Genomic DNA, 20617 nt, shown 5'->3' on the forward strand with positions numbered 1-20617 from the left:
TCCTGCTTGTATTTCCATTCCTAACCCCAAAGAGGGGGGTTATTTCTTGTTTCCTTTTCCTTTTTTTTTTTGAATACCAGGGAGCACAAAGTATGATGAAAATAGCACATGGCTTCCCATTACCGCAGTTTCACATTTTAATTTTCAGTGACAATGCAAGTCAATCACAAGTAATGGCGTTCAAATTTTCATCTCAGCGTTTCCCATCAGAGGAAATGTCCTTGGACACAAACTCTCCTCCGTATGAAATTTTCAGCCCTCAGGCACCATGTCCTCCATCCTTCCATCTGCTTTTCCACTTCTTTTTTTTTACCCTCTCTTTTTCCCTTCAGCCTGGACTTGCGTGGAGCATTTGACCAAAAAATCTGAGCCAGGATAGAAACGAGGACATGCACAGATAACAGGCCTTGTCCAAGAAGATTAGAAAACCCTTATTTTGTTGCCAATAATTGACCTAATTTCTGTGTGCAGTCAAAATATTAAAGATCAAATCTAAAATTCAGGACTCCGTAGTATTTTTAACCACCCGACACAGCAACAGTTTATCCGTTTCTGAGAGACCGGAAATCATTTTTGTGTGTCGCCAATAAAAAACAACAGCAAAATACAATATAACTACAAAGTATTTTCATTGAGGGCAAAGGTGTCATAATTTAGACTCGAACAACCAAACGTAAGGGTTATGTAGGCGAGACAGTCACGTGTCATTTTATAAACTCTGACTCAGAAGTTCTCTATCGAGCGATTATCACATGCTAATTATCTTAGTATAAGACCTCTAAACCTGATCTCACTCTGGCCTAGATAAAAGCATAGCTAATGAGCTTCACAAAACTTTGTGAAAAATTTATGTTGCTCTCTAATTCAGGGAGAGAAAAATTTTTTTTCCCCCCCTGCTCTGGAATGCATGACAAATCCTCAGAGACCAGGACAATACTGTGCCTGCAGTGTCTCTCCAGCGCAAATAAACACAGTCACAGGCAGCATTCCTCTGTCACTGTCCTCCGGCGGACTACAGCAACACGGGAGTGCCAAGGTCAGTCATTAGCGCAAGCATGGAGAAACATGCCTTCGTGTGAAATTTCAGGCACTGGCCTCCTTAACCTTTCCTCCTCTCGCCTTTACCACCGCAAATTCCTTGAGATTCAACATTCAGCAGCAGCGAGATGCGTGGAAGTGTTGACATTCAGACGCTGACATTCAGAGCAGCAAAGTCCACAGGCCAGACGAAATGTGCGTGGTGCAATTCAGTGGTGTTTTTTTTTCTTTCTTTTTTTTAATGTGTCTTGTGAAACATGTGGTTGAAAAGTGTAGCATTGTCTGCTCGTGTGCTTGCAAAGGCAGCAGGTTCTCACTGTGTCGCCGCGGGATGCCTATTCATATTCAGAGTGTCACAATAAAGATATTTTACCATGACCTTTTGCTTCTTCATGTTTTGGGGGAAAAAACACAGCAGATTGCAAAATTTCAGCTTGTCCCACAACAAATTATCAACTGAAATCAATCATTTGTTGTTTTAAGTGCAGATTTTCACATTTATGAGGACTCACTTGTCATTAAAGTTGAAGGATTCAAGAATGAGAGCAAGACTGGCTTCTCTGTGTGCCTTCAGGCAGTGATTTGACCCATGCTTTTGTTACTGGAGGCTGCTCTACATGACAACATGCTTTGGCCCCATCTCTTTCCCTCTCTGAGGATGATCCTTGTCTCGGAGCCAGCTGGGTCATTGCATCCTGTATTTGGAAAAAGAGGGGAAGAAGGCAGAAGAGAACAGGAACAGATGCACGTCAAAGGAAATGGGGATTGGAAAATGGGGCACGGAGAGATAGATATTTGGTAGACTGTGGGGGTATTTATTTGACAAGGATTCGGTGTTCCCATCTGATCTCTCTTCCTGTTATTTGGAGAAGGGGAGGACTGTGCTGTAAGATGCTCCTCTGCGGCCTGTCAGCTCCATCAGCACCCCCAAAGAGATTCAGTCACACTGCACCCAAGGGATACACTGCAGAATCAAGAGCGCACTCAGTATAGTTGCCATCACTATCAATCTGTAGCATAAAATCAGCACAAATGGGAGGTTGTTGATCTTTACCATAAGGAAGAAACACAATTTTTTATCATCTGTTTGTGATTCATGAACTTCACCTTTAAGCTGACTAAACTTAGCCAAGATTCCTAGACTACATCTTTTTTTTCTTTTTCAGGGAGAGACATATTGCATGTGTGAGAGTGACAAGACAAGAGTGAGTCATTTTATCAGCACCTTAGACTTCAGTGCGCCATCAGATGTCTGAAAGCTGCTGTTCCTGTTCATTCTGAGCCTTCAGCTGCAGCCATGTGGCTGTACTTGTTTATGTCTCACTGCCTCGTCTGCTTTTGGATCTGTCTGCCAGGATAATTTGGCTCTTGTTGTTTTGTTTTGTTGCCTTTATGCTTGTGTGGAGTTTTTTTTTTTTTTGGATGACAGGTTGGACAGGCCTCAGTTTCGGGTGCGTCAGTGCGACTGAGGTCCACTCCCTCTCACACAAACATGCTGAGTGTGCAGTTGGCATCTCTAAGCGCACGCTCACACGGACGCGCGCGCTCGCGGGGAGAGGGAAGTTGCTACGAGAAGATGTGCAACACAACTCCTGTGGTGGGATTTTGACTCAGGGCCGTGAGGTTTTAGATCTAATCGGCTGCCTTGTTTTCACCCTTCTTTGAGAACAGTTAAAAATGCATTAGCAGGCAAATAAGGCATTTACCTCCCTCCTCCTCTCTTGATGGCAATAAAAACAAAGAGAAGAACATGCTCATATAGAACAACATCATTGCTGATAATTACCTTGGAGTAGCACTGACCAACCGAGGCGGGGGGTGTAGCAGGGAGCAGCGGCCTGAGGTGCACCGCTGTGATCTCCATCGAAATGTCTGTGTGTGTGTGTGTTCGCCCCTTGTTTGCTATTGCTGCCATGCAAGCCAACATTTAGGGAGTACAGTAACACTGGCTTGGGGCTTCTTGGTCTCGTTGTGTGTGTTGGATTATTTATAGTGAGTCAGGCACCGAGCCAGATGTGTACCTTATTCACTTGTATCGCTCTGTCCTCCAGCTCCTCCACATGCCTGGCTTCCCCTCATTCTCAGCTCCTACAGAGAGCAGCTGTCACAAAACATTTTCACCCCGAATGACAGGGGAGGGGTGGGGGGTGGGGGACAGGAGGGATTTCATTGTGCTAGGACAGGAGATGGTCACGTCAGGGGGGAAACCAGAGGGGGGAGTGACAACCTGGGATCACTACTGATTTACAGTACTGTTATCTCATCTCTCTCCCTGCATTGCCAGTTTGTTTTTCCCTTTGTCGGTGCAATTCTCCAACACGGAAATGATGGCTCTGTGCAGACACTGAGCAAGAGCATGAGTGGAATGAAGGAGCACGATATAAGTTGTATAGTAAGTGAAAGTGTCAGGAGCAAATTGTAGGATAAGTGTAAGCAACAAGAAGGAAGAACTGAAGTGGCAAAGCTTGGCATATACAGTCCCACAGAGACTATAAATATGTGACGAGGCAGGAGCAATTTTAAAAGAAAAGAGGCACGATTAGGCCAAAACTGAGACGTAATAGATTGGATTGGGAGAGGCAGGGCAGAAGCTGTGGCAATAACCAGCAGAGAAAACAGTTAAGTGTCTGTTTGACTTCCCCTGCAACACTTAGCCTCAACCGGCATGTTAAAAGAATGCAATGATTTTCTTTTACGTAAAACTTGACAAATTAGTGTACAAAGACTAGTGTACAAAGTGTTTTAGTAGCTTATTGACGTCAACTTCAGTGCTTCTTGGCATTCATTCTCCAAGGGCCTCTAACTTCCCTGGAAAAAATCAACGCAGCTAAATCAAAAGATATTCCCTCATTTTGTGTTTGGATGGCGCTGGTGGACAGTGCTAACACTTGGTACAAAATCTCCCCTAGGTGTTTAATTATTTTGAGCTCTGCTGACTGCATATAATTCATATCATTTTCATTCTCATCAAACCAATGAACCCATGTGCCCTATAGATGGGGGAGTTGTCATTCTGGCAAAGAGGACTGCCATCGTGATAGAAACTTTTAATGATAGGACAATAATGATCGCTCAGAAAAACTTTGTACAGATTTGTAATGACACGTTCCTCTCGGGGGGCAAACCACGCCAGTAAAATGTCTAGTTCAGCACAATAGAGCCACCAAATCCTTTCACTGCAGAGGCCACGGCGTCAGGTGTTTCTTCGATGTGTCACCAAGAGCCTAGTTGGGTAACAACTGCCATTATCGTGTCCCGTGTTTTTTTAATCAGGTACTAACTAAATGCTGATATTAACTCTAATAAATAAGTATTAATGGGCCATTTTAACTATAGTAGCCACTGCAGGTACTCCTGTACAGTCACACCTTACTAGAAACCACTTTAAGCTGATGTGAGCTTTGGGAACCAGCCTGAACCATTGATATACAAGGCAGGACGGATCCATGCTTTCATGCCGATTACACCAAATTCTGGGACTCATCAAACCAGCCAATGTTTTTCCAGTCTTCTGTGGTCCAATTTTGTTGAGCCTATGCTTTAAGGCTGTGTTGTGCATTCAGACATGCTCTTCTGCATACCTTAGTTATGACGAGTGGTTATGCTGTTGCTGTGCTTAAGCTCAAAGCAGTCTGGCCAATCTCCTCGGGCATTTTCCCCCAGTGAAGTGCTGCTCGCTGGATATATCTCTTTAAAAGTCAACAGAGAGTAAAAAGCAATATAGAGCTGCTGATATCGCTAGAATCCCTGTTTGTTCTTATTCTGTAATAAATTCAAGTCTATTAACCCCACCCTTTATAAATAGATTTATTATAAAGGTTATACTACAGTGTTTTTAAAGTTTTATATTGCATGTTGGTAATCAGGCTTAGTTTATCCATTTTGAGGAATCTATAATGATCTATTCCAGTGTTCCTATGCAAACAAATATCTCTCAACAGCGAATTATTCAAATTTGTTGAATTTGATTTTCATGCCATCGATTAATGACAGAACTGGAAAAAACATGCGACTGAGCGGTTTCTGTGTCTCTGCTGGTCTAAAGGAGCTCAGCAGTGAGCTGTAAATGTGTCTGTGAGTGCTGTCGTTAGAATGGGATTCACCTTGGCCATCTGGAGACTTGGGCTCTAATCTGTCCCTCTAATTATCAGTAATCTGAACAGTCAGGATTGGTCTTAGTGCTGCAGCCCAGGATAGGGTTGGACTTTGCTGAAAGCAGGCAGGAGGAAAGAGGAAGCAGGTGGCACAGTAGCTGCAGGAGCTGAGGGGTGCCAGGATGGACTTTAGGGTGCTTAAGCAGGCTGGTTATGCCCTGTGGGAGCCAGGTAGCAGCTCAGGGTTTTGAAAGGAAAGCGAAGAGAAAGAGGAGGCACGTGAGGCAGGTGAATCAGCAGACGCTCGGACTGAATAAGTGCGAGCCTGCAGAAATAAGAAAAATGTTCTGGTCTTTTCTAAATGCAGTGAAACACCATATCTGTTAGTCATTTAGTGCTTGTACATTTGTTCCAAACTTTTCCCACTATTTCACCCTCTCTTTCCTCTGACCTTTACTCCTCTTTTTAAGTTTTCTTACATAGCAGCAACTCTCTGGTCTCCAGCTGTTTACATCAGGCATTTCCTCCACATTATGCAGATTGACAGATTTATAATTGCTCAGAGACTTGTGAGTGCACTCCAGTGATTTTGACATAGGCAGCTCTGTTTATGCCCCAGCAAGTAAAGTTGATGTGAAGAATAGAATATTACTATGTCTGATTACACCCCCGTATGTATTTGCTTGTCGTCAATCAGAGATAAAAAGGACAATGAAAGAGGCGACTGTAGGAGGCGACGCTCGCACTGTCATTAGGCACCATGCAGATCGTTTGACAAAGCAGAGATGGAAATCTGAGCTGAATACGAGGTAATTAGATATGGAACATGCTGCAATTGGCAAAACTATGTAGCGTGCAGTTTCCTTTGAAACAGCAGGATACAGCCATATGTACATCTCCACAAAGGATAAAATGCTCCTCTCAGTCTGAGAGACATTACTATGCATTTGTGCAGCTCTGGCTCCTGCACATCATTGTGGCGTTTCCATGGAGATGATGATGTCCTCTTGTTTGCCAGTCTCTCCATCCTCAGGCCACGACACCTGTCAGCGGTCGCAGTGAATTTTAAAAAGTACCCGCAGGCTGATTGACCCGGTCGTGTTTAAGCCAATTCAGTGGCTGCTGATACGCATCTTTGTTCTACACTCATCTACTGTTTTGGAGATTTCAATTAAATTTTTATTAATTGACCTTGTGTGAGTAGCAGATATATTTTGACGAAACATCCAAGCACAACAAAGCATTTAGGGACTTTAAAGCCAGTGCAATATGAAAATTTTTTCAACAAACTAACATATCGTAAACATTTGTAGGCTACTAACAGACACTGTAAAAGATGGCTGCAGCCACTAAGACATCACCTGCTGTTTAAAAGCCTCATATTGAACATTGTCTCCATCACCATTTTGTTGTTATGAAACTAAACTTGATGAGGGTAGAGCACTTCTCACTGTGAAACCAAGAAAAGTGCACATGTTCCAGGTTCAATATTGCAACTTGCAAATGACGTCTGAGCATTCAGTTAGCGTTAGCCAAGAAGCTAGCTAATGCTTTTATAAATTGTCACTAGCAAAAAAACACAAGTAACCTAAATTTGGCCTGACTTGATAAAATATTCATTATATTGTATAAATTAATCAAGAAAACACTTGAAATGCTTACTATTTCTTCTAGAGGATAGTTTCATATAAACATCGCAACGCTATGACATCACAACAATGTTGACATGGACAAACATTATGATGATGCAGGAACAACACCAGCACAGGGATATCAGAGCTTCAGATGAGAGTGTATATAGATCTTATCTTATATAATTTGTAAAACAGACATAACGCTTTATTCAGCATGATTTCAAACTTTTTTTTCTATAAAAAAAAGTAGTAGTCCCTTGCTGGCCATTGAAAAGAAAACACGTTTGAGGCACACCAGCATTGGCTTAGTTTAGTCCATCTATCATGCTGTCTATGTACAGCATTAGCAGTTTCAGACGTTTGTCCCTCGAATATTTAACTTATAAAATTATTCAAGTAAGTGAACTTTTAGTAGCATGGAAATTTGAGGTTTAGCTTGCTAATGATTCCCTCTAGCCATTACTTCCCAGCTTTGTTATGGCAACATCTGTGCGCTTCAGCTTCAGGGCACAATTCTAGCAAAGACCTGACACAGGGCCTGAGAGATCATCAGTTGATCCATCAACTGATCAAAGCTTCATCAGAAATGGTCTCAGTGGCAGGGTGCCTGTCAAGAAGCCATTCTTAAAGAAGGGAAGCTAGGAGAAAAGGCTGAGCTATGCACACAAGAACTATTGGCCTCCCCAGATCCCAGATTTCAGCGGCAAACATGAAGTCACACAGCAGTCTGTGAACATACTAAAGCCTTGACTTTAGTTTGATGGTGACCTTGGTGTGTTTGGAGCAAAAAGTGAACATTTCAACAAGGAAAGAATTAGCAATAATCAGCTATCGGAGAGCATTATCAGCTAACATTAGCATGTTTGGTTAGCAAAATGTCAACAGAGCCTATATGGCACAGATACCAGCTAATCAGTTCTTACTAACATACTGATAAAAATCCCACAATTTACCTCACCAAAGATGGAACAAGGACTTCTTAGAACTGTTAACCACACAGCAAGCCATGCTATTTGTCTGATATTATTGAATTAAAATAGTCCAAAAGGCATTAACATAACAAACAGTGGCAGTGAAGCTAGCTAGCAACACAGCCACCTGTATCATCAGCTACCTGTCGCTCAAAGTGGCCACTAATACTAAAAATTACTACTAATTAAAAAGGATCACGTCCTCTCCTGTTGTTATAAAGTGGGTAAATTAGCCATACAGACTAAAAGCAATTTTTTGCACCACAATGTAAACATATTTATTTCTGCTCAAAAGCTGGGCATTTTATCATGAGGATAGGGAATGATTTGTTCAAGTGACCATTTGACATTTTATCATTGCCTTTTTTAACCTCTTTATAAGTACACAAGTCAAAGAAAATCCTTTATTTTTATTTCAATTGACTGTTAATATCAACACAGCTTTATTTAAGGCCCTTCAAGCTGTTTCATGGCTTTATTTAGTCTCCGTGTGGGAATAAATGGTGCGCTTTGAATTGACCAAAATGAAAGATCCAGGTGACAGCATTACAAACTGCGGAGGAGACGTTTTGTAAGAGAGAGGTGATAAACCCTGGCAACAGTGACACATTAGAGTTGCTAATAGCAGTAATGATGGCAACGCAGGGATGTGACACACTGAACAGATGGGAAAGGCAAAAAAGGAGGTGGGGTGGGTGATGTGTGCGAAAAAGCTCTAGCTTTTGCATATATCCCTGGAGAAGTGGCCCAGGGAAAGGGTTGAGTGCACTCTCTTGCTGTTCTCCTCCATAAGGCTTAGTGGTGGAGGAGGAAAGCACGGAGCCCTTCCCCCAGTGGATTACTCCTCTGACACTACTAAGCCCCCATACTCCCACGTCCAGGAAGCCCACAAACACATGTATTCATCATGAAGACACTGAATGCACCAAATGCACAAGCACACACAGCGGAGAACATCTTTCTACCCCGCTCCCTCCTCCCCCTACATCCTTTCTTTCCCTCCGTCTTTAGCCGTCCTCCTTTTCATGCCCAGAATAACGACACACACAAACAAACGCATCTGCCCATGCGCAAGCACACCTACACATGCACACACACATACGCTTATATATGCATGCCCAGGCACACACAGCTGACACTGACTTGCTCTCGCACACTAGCTTGAGCACTTTCTGTCACACACTCACATTCAGGTATTCAGAAAGCCAAGGAGCTGGGAGAATATGCCGTGCCGCCTCCGTTTGACACAAGCAGCTTTTGCCGTTATGTAAGGCTGGTTAGCGTAATGATGAGCTCTGCTGAAGGAAACAGTGCAGGCCCTTGTGTGTCATGGTATGTCTGTGAGCATGTCTGTGTGTGTGTATATGTGTGTGTGTGTGAGCACGTGTGTGCTTGTTGCACTGAACATGTTTGAGAGTGCTTAACTGTTCATTTGCATTTTCATGCACTGTACCTGCATGCTTCACAGCCAGTGGAAATGTGAGTGATCACAGGAGTAGGTTTCATTGGTAAATGGAAGGAGACACATTGGGATCTCAGGGTCTTCCCCCAGGAAATTTTGAGCTCCACACACTTCGTTTCTTGCATTCTGATGGATTTTTGCACCCCTTTGCATTTTCTCTGCATCAATTACTGGTAGACTTTTTTTTACTGGGAAATAGCAAAAGTCAGATTCCCAAGGTAACAGTCTAAGTATGCTTTTTTTTCTTATTTAATATGATCCATGTTGCATCAACACACACACTGGGATCTTGCAGTCATGTGATGGCTAACCATGCGGCGTTAACTTGTCTGTCATTTTAGACATGTGACAATTATGGTATGCACTGGAGCGAGGTATACACAAGAGAGAAGAGGAATGAAAGTCGATGCAAGCAAGAGAAAATACACGTGTGTGAATGAGAGGGAGACACATGGAAATATGAGTATGCAAGGAGCAGAGCTAGTGAAGGTGGAAGAGTTTAAATACCTTGGGTCAATGACCCAAAGCCACAGACAGTGTACTAGAGAGGTGAAGGAGAAGAAGAAGAAGGGCATGGTGGAGACTAGTGTTGGGGCGATTTGTGACACAAGGATAGCAGCAAGAGTGAAAGGGAAGGTTTACAAGGGGGTAGTGAGACATGCTGTGATGTATGATTTGGAGATGGTGGGACAGACAAAAAAAACATGAGGTGGAGCAGGAAGTGGCAGAATTGAAGATGCTAAGATATTCATTGGGAGTGATCGGGATGAACTAAATTAGCAATGAGTACATCAGAGGGACTGTTTGAAGCAGTTTGGAGACAAAGTTGGAGAGGCAAGGCGGCGGAGGCAAGATGGTTCGGACATGTGCAAAGAAGTGATAGAGAATATATTGGACAAAGGTGTTAAGTGCTGAAGATGGAGCTTCCAGGGAGGAGGAAAAGAAAAAGACCTCAGTGGAAGTTCATGGATGTAGTGAAGGTGGACATGCAGAGGGTTGGTATGACACAGGAGGATGATAAACATAGGGTCAGATGGAGGCACATATCTCATCCATCTAAAGAGAACATCAAATAGATGAAGAAGGCAGTCATGGTGACAAGTGGGTCAAGTGACGGAGGTCCCAATCACAAAGAACATCTGTCCATGACCACCCGGCACTGTTCATGAGAAGAAAATGTGTATTCCTCGACAGGTTGGCAAGTGGTTGCTGGAGGTTGATGGCAGTCACTAAAACCCCAGTCAAACAGACATGTGGGGCTGGTAGTTCACCTCCTGGCAACCACCATCAAGAGAAAAATGCGCATTTCTAAGCAGTTGGTAAAAACTACTTTGTGGATGCTTTGATCACTAATGATTGCTATGGTTGACCTTAGTGTCCATGCAAACAAACACGCACCAGCTACTTTGCGAGTGGTAAATAAACTGTGCAAAATGTGGCAGAAACCAGAAAAGGACACGTTTGCCTTTTTTCCTTCAAAATAAAAAGGTTGCAGAGCTGAGGCAACCAATTTGAGACTTGCAAATGAATGGTCTCCATTTCCAAGCAACCATAAGGAAGGTTTTGGTGCAAAATGCTCCTTGGGACCATTTTCACCCTGTGAGAGCCAGCAACCTCCAGCTACCCTTCATGGAAAAGACATTTTTCCTCTTCGTGACTGGTGGTTGTATCAAACCCAATCTGGTTGAAAACCCTTGAGTTATGTGTGCATTACTGCATGTCAGAACCCTATATCGACATTTGTGTTTTCTGCTGAGTAGTATTGTAGCACAGTGTTTAGCTTGCTCCCATGTAATGTGAATGACGGGATAAATGTTTTGCTCATTCAAATGCTTCATACTGTTTAACGTCCAGCCTAAGAAAGAACATAAGATTCAACAAAGTGGATCACATGACAAAACAGTTTGAGAATACATAACAAACATACAATATAGTGAGATTTAGCAATATCTGTGGTCAAAATGTGGGATTAGTATAAAAGTGAAGACACATTTTTAAGCGCATTCACTTTAAGGTAGACGCAGGTGTTTTCTGTGATTTCACAAGCAAATCAGAGAGTGTGTGCCATCATGTACGCAGCACAAATAAAAGGGCAGGGAGAGGCTGATTGCTTGCTCAGTGGTTTCATTAAAAATAAATAAATAAAGAGAGGGAGAGAGATAGAAGCTGCATTTGAAAATGGTACATTGGTTTTCAAAGACCGTGAGGTACACAATGTACACACACTGTAGTTTTTCCAAGAAGTGCCACAGCAGCAGCAGCATCCTCAGTTCTCACACAGAGATGAGATGAAAAATCAACATACTGTGAAAAAAAAAAAGCTTCTTAAGCTTTTGGTCAGGAGGTTTCACGCCATCCGTTCAGCGCCAGTATTTATCTTGACAGATAAACAGTCATGCAACCAAAGGTAATTTAAAATTGAAAAATGCAGTGAAACTGCCCTCCACTCTCCTCATGTCTCACGCTGAGCTCCATTCTGTGCTAATTACTGCCTCCATAATGCTCCTACATGCTCTTGTGCCAGCGTGTGTTTACTTTTGTACTCTTGGAGACAAAAAACTGTAACGCTGAAGACTCAGGTATTTGTTTCTGTGCCAGCCGCACACTACTGACACACTCTGATAAAGAAGAGGGCGTAAAAAAAAAGAAAGAAAGAAAAGCAGGTGAAATGTAATCAAATTTTTGTGGAAAGCTCCCCGGGTGGCCTAAATGTATTCAAACAGAGCAGACGTCTGAATGTAAATGTGCTTGTTATTCGCATACGTTTCATTTTTATGGGAACACTTGTCGGTGAATGGTAAATGAGAAAAGCAGTACAACTCTGAAGCCTGTAAATCGAATGCAATGCTGGATCCAGAGAGTGATTAGCTTAGCTTATTTTAGCATACAGACTAGAAAGAGGAAAACAGCAAAGCCTGACTGAGTCCAAAGATTGTAATTACACCTACAGGCACTTTTAAAGCTCCCTAGTTAACCTGTGCTCAAGTCAAATCCAGTACTTATATATAGTGTACATTACTGGCAATCTCACCATGAGTACAGGACTGTGGGCGGTCGCAGTGCCCCCCTGTCTTTCAGGCAAGAACTAGTATTCTGGAATACCCTCCCTATTGATTTTAAGCTAAGCTAATCAGCTGGATCTGTCTGTGTATTTACTGAACATATGTAGCCTATTGTAAAGACACAGTAGCAATATTTTTATTTCACTATAAGCACGAAAAGATTTGAAATCAGCATAAATTTAGCTCATAAATATATATTTTTTCTTTTTTCTGCAGGGAGTTCATCAGATATTTCCAAGGCAATGACCTCTGACCCCCCAGCAGTGACTACCACTGAAGCAGTGACCTCTAAACCCGCTGCCGCACCTACACTGTCAGCCACAGCAGAAACCAGCAGCAGTGGCCGAACCCAAAGCCTTCCTGAAACCAGCACCATCCCAACACTGGACCTTCGAAACCCGCTTCCTCCTCCCCTAACACCTCCCCCACCTCCTCCTCCTGCGCCAGACATACCCGACCTTCCACTGCCATCACCCCCGGTCTTCCCCCTTCCTCTGCCTTCATCCAAACCTTCTTCGTCATCCAGTCCTCCTTCTCCTCCATCGCCGCCTCCCGCTGACAGCCCCCAGCGTCCTACCACGCTCAACCTAAAGACGCTTCCACGTCCCAGCGTCAGGGAGAACGGCTGCCCCCCGCCTGGGCTGGATGAGGATGAGGATGAGAGGAAAATGCTGGAGGAGGATCTGAAGAAATGCATCGAGGACTTTAAAAAGATCCGCATGCCCAAAGTTTTTCCAGATCGCAAGAGGCACTGGCAAAGGGACTTGCTAAAGAAGTACAACGCATAGCTTTGCTGTGGCATCATAAGGAGCAAACCTGACAAGGACTTTAAAACAATGGCGAGGACATGCTGCTAGCGCCATACTCGGGCTTTATATTTACATCGCTTTGATTCTGACTTTGTGAAGAGTGTCAGCAAAAAACCTCTAATGTAGCTTTTGCATGTCAACAGAAGTGAACTGCTAAAGTATAGTTCTCCAGCTGAGCTTGTCTAGCAAACATGCACTACATTTGATGTCTTTACCCAGCATAGAAAACATTCACATCCAGATTGTGAGTCATACTTATGTTTTTCCCACACAAGTATTTTTTTGGGGGGGGGAATATAAAAAATATTTGGACTCATTTTCTTTTCACTCAGTCAAACAATATTAATTGGAGCTTTCTGCCCTTCTCCCTGTACCATGTCCACTGATCAAGCAACTGGAAAATGTAAGCAAAGTTTGAAATTTTTGGCGTTTGACCTTAATGATGCAAAAATAAAAGACAGAAGTGAAATCTCTGGTGCTAATCATCTAAAACGTCTCACCTCATCAATATTAACTGTATGACTTCAAAGCCCTTCTACAGTACTCCTTTCTGCCTCTGATTCAGAAGCTTTGCAATTTCGTTCTTTTTGTGATTACATTATCTTCCAGTCTGCACTGTTGGAGGTGGGGGGGATCAGAAAGAGAAAGCGGTGTACCAGGAAGGAAGGTGGGTAATTACAGGCAGCTAGAATGTGGAATAATAATGACAATAATGACTACATGAAGCAATGCACAGTACCATCTGTTCCTCTATCTGCTCCACATAAAATGCTCATCCAGCTGCACTAATGAATTACCAGGTGTGTGTGTGTGTGTGTGTGTGTGTTTGTGTAGTCCCATTATGTGCTAAATGATTTAAGTCCAGAAAAAATGAGGTGAAAGAGTTTATTTTTCATTTACTTTGTGAATTAATTCTGAACATCGTAGTATTCAACCGTTTAACAAGCAGTAATATCATTCTGGAAAATGTGCGTACTTGCTTTCACTCTGACTCGAGAAGGAGACTCTCCCGCAGTATGGAGCTTGGTGGTTAGCTCAGCTTAGCTTAGCCTAGCAATAAAACTGGCAACTGGTAAATGGCTTGCTTTGAAAACCAGCCTGCCACCACCTCTGCAGCTCATTTGTAACATGCTGCATTTAACATTTATACAAAAAAGCAACTTAAATCTTAAACTGGACTTTAAAGTGTACATTCTGACTCTAAAAAGTGCCTGCTTCTACTTTGCATGCTAGAGTATGCTACTTTGTCAGTTTCTAGCTCCTGATTATCACAGACGCTGAAAAAAACAAGTACACACTACAGTTCTAGGGTTTAATGTATAAGGATATGATAAAATATAATCTGGTCTTTAGGAGGTCTTAAAGTGATTTACATGCAGCTCAGATTAACAATAAAACAGAAGCAGTGTATAAAAAAATGAGTACACCCTTAAAGCACCAGTATACCCTCGTATCGGTTGCTTTTGCACGCCACTGCATTATCACACAGCTGCTTCTATTTATGCATTAATCTCCTAAGACCCGAACTCTTCCACAGCATGCAATTTTAATTTCTCTTTGATATTTGGTCACACTGGGGCCTGATGAATGTAAAAACAAAGAATTACCAGATTTTTCTTTTTTACCTTATTTTTGTTTTTAAGAAAAATAAGAACCACATATGAGGATATTCATTTAAAATTTTGATAGAACAGTAGCAGTATAATGTCCCCGTAAGTGGGTATCAGGCCCTTGTAAAGCAAAATTCAGTATTTTGGTCTAAATAACCCAAAATGTGATGTCCACATATGTGGACGCCAGGTCCTAGGAGGTTAAGGCGCAGGAAGCCGCTGCAGCTGAATCATAGGTGCTGGTATCAGAGGACATGAAGTCTAAAAAATATCTGTACATTTCTGAGCTTCTGTACTGGAATATCATTAAGATGGTGGCAAAAACTGGCTTGATGGTACACTTGTGTCTTCAGTTTAGCTGTTGCAGCAGCAGGGTTACAAAAATTGAGAAGTGAACAACTGGCCAAAGAGTTAGAAATACATTGGTGTGTGCCACAGGATGTGATGTCAAACTATGCATGCGTCACACATTACTGGGGGGAGCACGGCGAGCATGAAAACACCATTAGTGCTTCTACTGCAGTGTGAGTAGATCAGACTGTGCAACACTCAGAGAAACTGCAATAAAACATTTCGCACTCTGAAATCCATCGCTTCTGCTGATCTGAAGTTGTGTCACAGTGGCAGCAGGATAGGTAGGGTATTCCTGATCACCTTCTCCCCAGCCAACTACCCCAGGAACTGCTCCCAGTTGGGCATACTTTAAAAACCTCCAAAAGTGAGACACCCAGGAGGAATCCAAACCAAATCACATTCCCACATCTCCTTCCCATACCAGCCCATCAGCAGCAGTGTGTCTCTTGACCCCCAACGGAATAGATTTGATGTTAAATTAAATTAAGAACATTAAATACACCGACCCTTAAAACTGCTGGCGTGAAAGAGGCTTACTGGGACTCATAATTGTTATATAATGCTTGAGTTTTAAATTGGCGACACTTACACTATTTGTTACTGAAATGCACACTAATAAGTTAATAAGTAATGTGTCTCGTGCCCAGCACAGTTTTACAGCTGTGGGGTGTTGAGCCACAAAAAAGAAAAAAACCCTCCTTCCTCCTTCTTCTTAAAAGTTACTCACCATAATGACTCTTGCCTAATTACTTTTCTCCCATTTCAACTTAACACACAAAGTGCTTTTGAATTTTTAAAACCTTTTTGATAAACTTTCCTCCATGTCTACGCCAGCATCCTGTTTCCACTGATGCAAGAGAACATCAAACCTCTGTTTTGTTTTGACAAAAACACCCATGTTTCATTTGCTTTCATTTTAAGCTTCTACTGAGCAATAAATATTACACAGAGCCTCGAGTATATATGTATATATACACACAGTAGAGTTTTGACTTAATGAATGCACCTTTGAGGATGTTTTTATGAGTAATTCTTTCCTTTTTGATCATTTTATTTCTCTGCCTGCCTCATTTGACCTGATGTAACCTGTTGCTTTTCCATTAGGCCCATAATGAGCCCGGTGGCTGTCTCTGGTTAGAAGTCCTAATGATGTTGCCTTATCCTAGCACTTTCCATCAGCACTTTGTCTCCAGCCTGATGCATTTTAGCTTGGGTTAATATTGCGGTTAAGGCTTTCATCCTCGAATGTTGGTTGAGAGTGAAGTAAAAAATGGTTAAACAAACAGAATAGTTTTATCGGGCACTGGTACCCGCTAAGCAGCACTAGAGATATCCTCTGGCTCTTAGCAGAGGATTAGCAACAGATTAAGGTTTTCACAGTCCAAAAGAGTCACTAAAGAGATGGCTCCTTTTAACAGCTACATAATGACAACAATTTATGCCATCCAGTCAGTCCTACCATATTTCACACCGACATCAACACTCAGGACAGCTCCGACTGGCTGCTGATTGCTGAGAAATCCATAGTAAAGATTCCGCATTGAAGCTCATTAGAGAGTATTGCCTCATCAGCTCCTTTTCTCCACTTTTCTAATCTTTCAACATTGGCTTGGATGGCGACAGTGTGCTGGCCAGTCTCCCAGGCTCAGGGGAGTGTCACCATGAGCTTCGTGAGTCAGATCACATGCAGAGGACTAAAAAGATGAGCCTCTCTGATTTGAAATTCCATATTTACTGTCGCAGAAGTTGCACAGGCTGCTGTGTTTGAGTCATGTTAGACAAAATAGGCATCTCGCATCCAAAAACAAAGCTCTTGATTTGCATTTGGGCCTCTTCCTAAGAAACCGATCACTTCCCAATTCTCTTTCACCCTTTGTCTTTTTCTTTTTTTTAGTATAACCCCCTGAAGCTGGCCCCTTGACTTATTACAGATGCACCAAGAGGATTTGATCTCTGAAGTCGAGAGGCTTAGCCCTCCAACAAAGGGAATACTTATCCTTTGAAATGAAGAGGTAAAGCAGTCTAGTGGGACCGGGACTGACAGAAAACATTCTTAGACAGAATATTTAACCATGTGAGATCAATCTCAGCAATTGTAGCTATACGGTGATGATTAGCGGACCGGGGAATACCATGAAGTCTTTCTTTAAAGTCATTTCCTAAAGTTTTCACTGGATAACAACTAGTGCGCATGGGATGAAACAGCACTGGATTCAGGATTTCTCAGGATTTCTCTTAGTGATACACCATAATGAGTAATCAGAAAAAATGAGAGATCCATGAGGCGATCTCAAAGGAACCAATCATCTGTTTTCAGGTAATGTCCCGTAGACCACAGCAGCCTTGAGCAACAACAGTGAGTGTCAGAGTGGGGAAAGCTGCCACTAACTTATCTGTTTCTCGCCTTTTTTTGCTGACACACGGGGCGCCTTGCATTTGCATAAAAAGAGCACCTTGCAGATTTATTTCAAATGGCCAGCAATACATTAGCATCTCATTTCTTCTGGGCATGAGTTATCTTCAGTACAGTCAGCTCTCCTGACAATTAAAGCACAGCTGAAAGTGATCCTCGTGAAATACAATGTTGCAGTGAGAGCGGGGATACTTCAGCATCTCAGCAGTCAAGAGGAGTTTCACACTTTAAGATAGAAATATTTTGTGCAAGTAGTATGTGCTAATAAAATTAGGCTTTAGAGGAGATAAGAGAAGTGAGGCCTAATTATTATGCCTAAAACGGAAGCTGGCAGTCAAGCTGTCTAACACACTTGAAGGATAATTTCTGAAACATTCTGCAGTTTTTTTTTTCTTTATCGGGGTTTTGGAGTGACCCGATTCAGACTGCTTTGATGCAGTTATTCTAAGAGGCAATCGCTACTTTGGCATGAGTTGAAATCATTGAGTGCAAAGATCCTGAATGATTAAAAAAAAGTCTTATCATTATACGGTACTCCGAGTGCAAAACTCCATGTACTGCAGCTTAGTAAGGCACTTAATCAGAGTTGAATCAGAGTAGCTGACTCACACCCTTGAATAACAGATCGGACTTTTTAGTCCGTCTGTTGATGCATGTGTGCTTGGGGATGCTTGGTTTTGGGGGGGCGGGGTTATTTTATGGTTACAAGTGGCTATAGGAGCTTTTACTTTACACCAAGGAAAGCTGCAAAGATCACATTAATCACATGAATGTGCCCTACAAGACCAGATAAATATAAACAATGACCTCAATTTTCTTCCCTTTATTTTGTGGCATTAAGTGATTATGCAACGTCCCAGATGCAGACCTGATTATACAGGTTCAGGTTATTTTGGAAGTCTGATTACTGTGAATCATGCATTGTAAAGTGTTTCAACCAGACTATTACCTTAATCTTGTTATTTACAGTCCATGAGTTATGCATGTGAGTGCAAACGTGAATGTGTGTGTTTGTGTGGACAAAAATGGAAGTGCAGTCCAGTCTATATAGTAATTGTTAACCAGCGTGGCTGCATTGCTTTGGGAAAACATGTGCTTACACATAAGTGTCCTTTAAACAAATGTATGTTCTTTAATGGAGAGAAAGCTGGCCATCCCTAGAGGCGGACTACACAATCAGCAGGAGACACATGCTCTGGAGAGAGGCAGTGGAGAGGAGAAGAGGGCCAGAGAGAATGTGTCAGACGCTGTTCACAGATTTTCCATTTCCATCATTAAAACCTGGAGCCTAATCCTGCAGCTACTTTAATCTCTTAATTCTGTACCCTTTTTTTTCGCCTCTGCATACAGTGCACTCCTATTCAATTCTCTGTCTCTTCCTCGCTGATTTAAAATATTTCCATAGATTCAGTGTGAAAGCTTTTCCCTCCTCCACCACACACACACACACACACATACAGAGAAATACTTGTAGTCTTTAAGTAGGGTCACTTTGCTTGCTTTCAAATCCTTTACGTGAACATGCCTCCACACGTTGAGCGCACATGGAGGGGTTTTGATGCCCGTTTATGCCGTCTCAGTGATTGCCGTCAACCTCTGGATAACCCAACATCATATGGGCAGTGGCATGAAGTAAATGGGGACACTAGATGACTTGAATATCAAGCATCACATGAAATAGTGAATATGTGGGATGGCGTGGCAGATGGCCTGATAGTCCTATGTGTGGGCCAAGTGCTTGGCCCGCTACTTTTCTCAGTGGAAAATATGACATGGCCCTTCTGAATGCGAGGCACACTGCCTTGTTGCTATTTTGCAGAGACTGAGGCACGATTGGAAAGGCCTCCCTTGCTCTGCATGTGAATTATAGCTCACCAAATATAGCAGCGAATATCAAACAGGCTAAGCCTCCTGCAGGAGTGTTATATATTTACAAGAACTTCTAATAATGGCAAAAGCCGGCATTAGCAATGTAAGTCTGCATCTACATCACATCATTTGAATTGATTAAGCTTCAGCAACGTCACTCCGACAGTCGTCCCAAGATGCTCTGCTGCTCATTAATGCTTTCCTTGGCACAAACCACTGCACCGCGTTCCATATCATTCCCTCCCTTTTTCATACGGTTGACAGTTGTTTGTCCGCATAACAATAAGTGCCCTGCTGACATGTTACCCTGCAGGCCATCTGCTGTCGTCGTGTAGAGGAGCAGGCCGGAAAATGCAGCCTGACATGAGTTTAATCTACAGCAGCGGTGCCGTCTGCTTTGTCCTGTCCTGTGACTGGTCCCATTTCTCTACTTTGTGAACTCCATGGTGGGAATTCAGCGCAAATCTGAAATGCAGGCACACGAGAACTGCGTGTATCTGCACAAATCTGGGGAGGCATCCTGCTGCTGCAGCTTGTTTTGATGGGTTTTTTGTGTGTGTTTTTTTAGATAACTCTGAAACAGCATTAAAAATATACAGTACATCTGACAGTAGGAGACGGAAGCACGTCTCATTGATGTTGCTGTGAACAGCAAGCATTCTGCTGATGCTCATGATGCAGAAAGAAATATGCCTGCAAAAACAATACGCTTGATACAGTATTGAGATATCGGTCCCTGTCTGTCTATATAAAAATTTGCTATAAAAATAGAATTGACACTTAACTGTTCTTATAACCCTCCTATAGCCCGTGGTATCGGCGGGAGAATAAAAAGCTCTTGACATTCAGAGAGAACACTGGCTTTTAAACACCAATTAGCCCTTAATCTTATTTGACACGAGTTCACCTGAAATGATATTTTTAAGAGCGTTAAACCTCACCTGCATGTAACTTGTGAGCTGCGGTCTTATCTGTTATTCAGCACAACACAAATAATTCAGCTTCGTGAGCGCATAATGAATACATTCTCCATCACATGGTTTATCCTTCCTGTATAATACAATCAGAGAAAAAAACCCGAATACTTATGCAAAATACATAAGGTTGACTTGGAAGAAGAAATTCTAGTGAGTTTGTTAAAGACTAAAATCGCACACATCAAACCACTTTCAGATGACAAGTGTTTCCTTGTGATCTTCACCACTAAGCTCCATCTGTACTGAGCTGCAAACGCTGTGCTGTCGCCCAGTAAGTGCAACAAAACTGAATGCACTTATTGCTTTCTGTTTTTTTTTTTAATA

The 20617-nt window shown here is 42.4% G+C and overlaps 1 protein-coding gene across 1 annotated transcript; it reads left to right on the plus strand.

Moving 5' to 3' along the window:
- Positions 1 to 5847: 5847 nt before the first annotated feature.
- On the plus strand, positions 5848 to 13562 carry LOC100690288 (proline-rich receptor-like protein kinase PERK13). The gene is made up of 2 exons (XM_013271715.3): positions 5848 to 5941; positions 12478 to 13562. The coding sequence occupies exon 2, from the start codon at positions 12504 to 12506 to the stop codon at positions 13047 to 13049; it is 546 nt and encodes a 181-aa protein (XP_013127169.1). The 5' UTR covers positions 5848 to 5941; positions 12478 to 12503; the 3' UTR covers positions 13050 to 13562.
- The last annotated feature ends 7055 nt before the right edge of the window (positions 13563 to 20617 follow it).

Source organism: Oreochromis niloticus, linkage group LG2, assembly GCF_001858045.2.
Source record: "Oreochromis niloticus isolate F11D_XX linkage group LG2, O_niloticus_UMD_NMBU, whole genome shotgun sequence".
NCBI lineage: Eukaryota > Metazoa > Chordata > Actinopteri > Cichliformes > Cichlidae > Oreochromis > Oreochromis niloticus.

Coding starts and splice junctions, on each gene's coding strand:
- LOC100690288 (XM_013271715.3), top strand. CDS start 12,504: ATGACCTCTGACCCCCCAGCAGTGACTACCACTGAAGCAGTGACCTCT.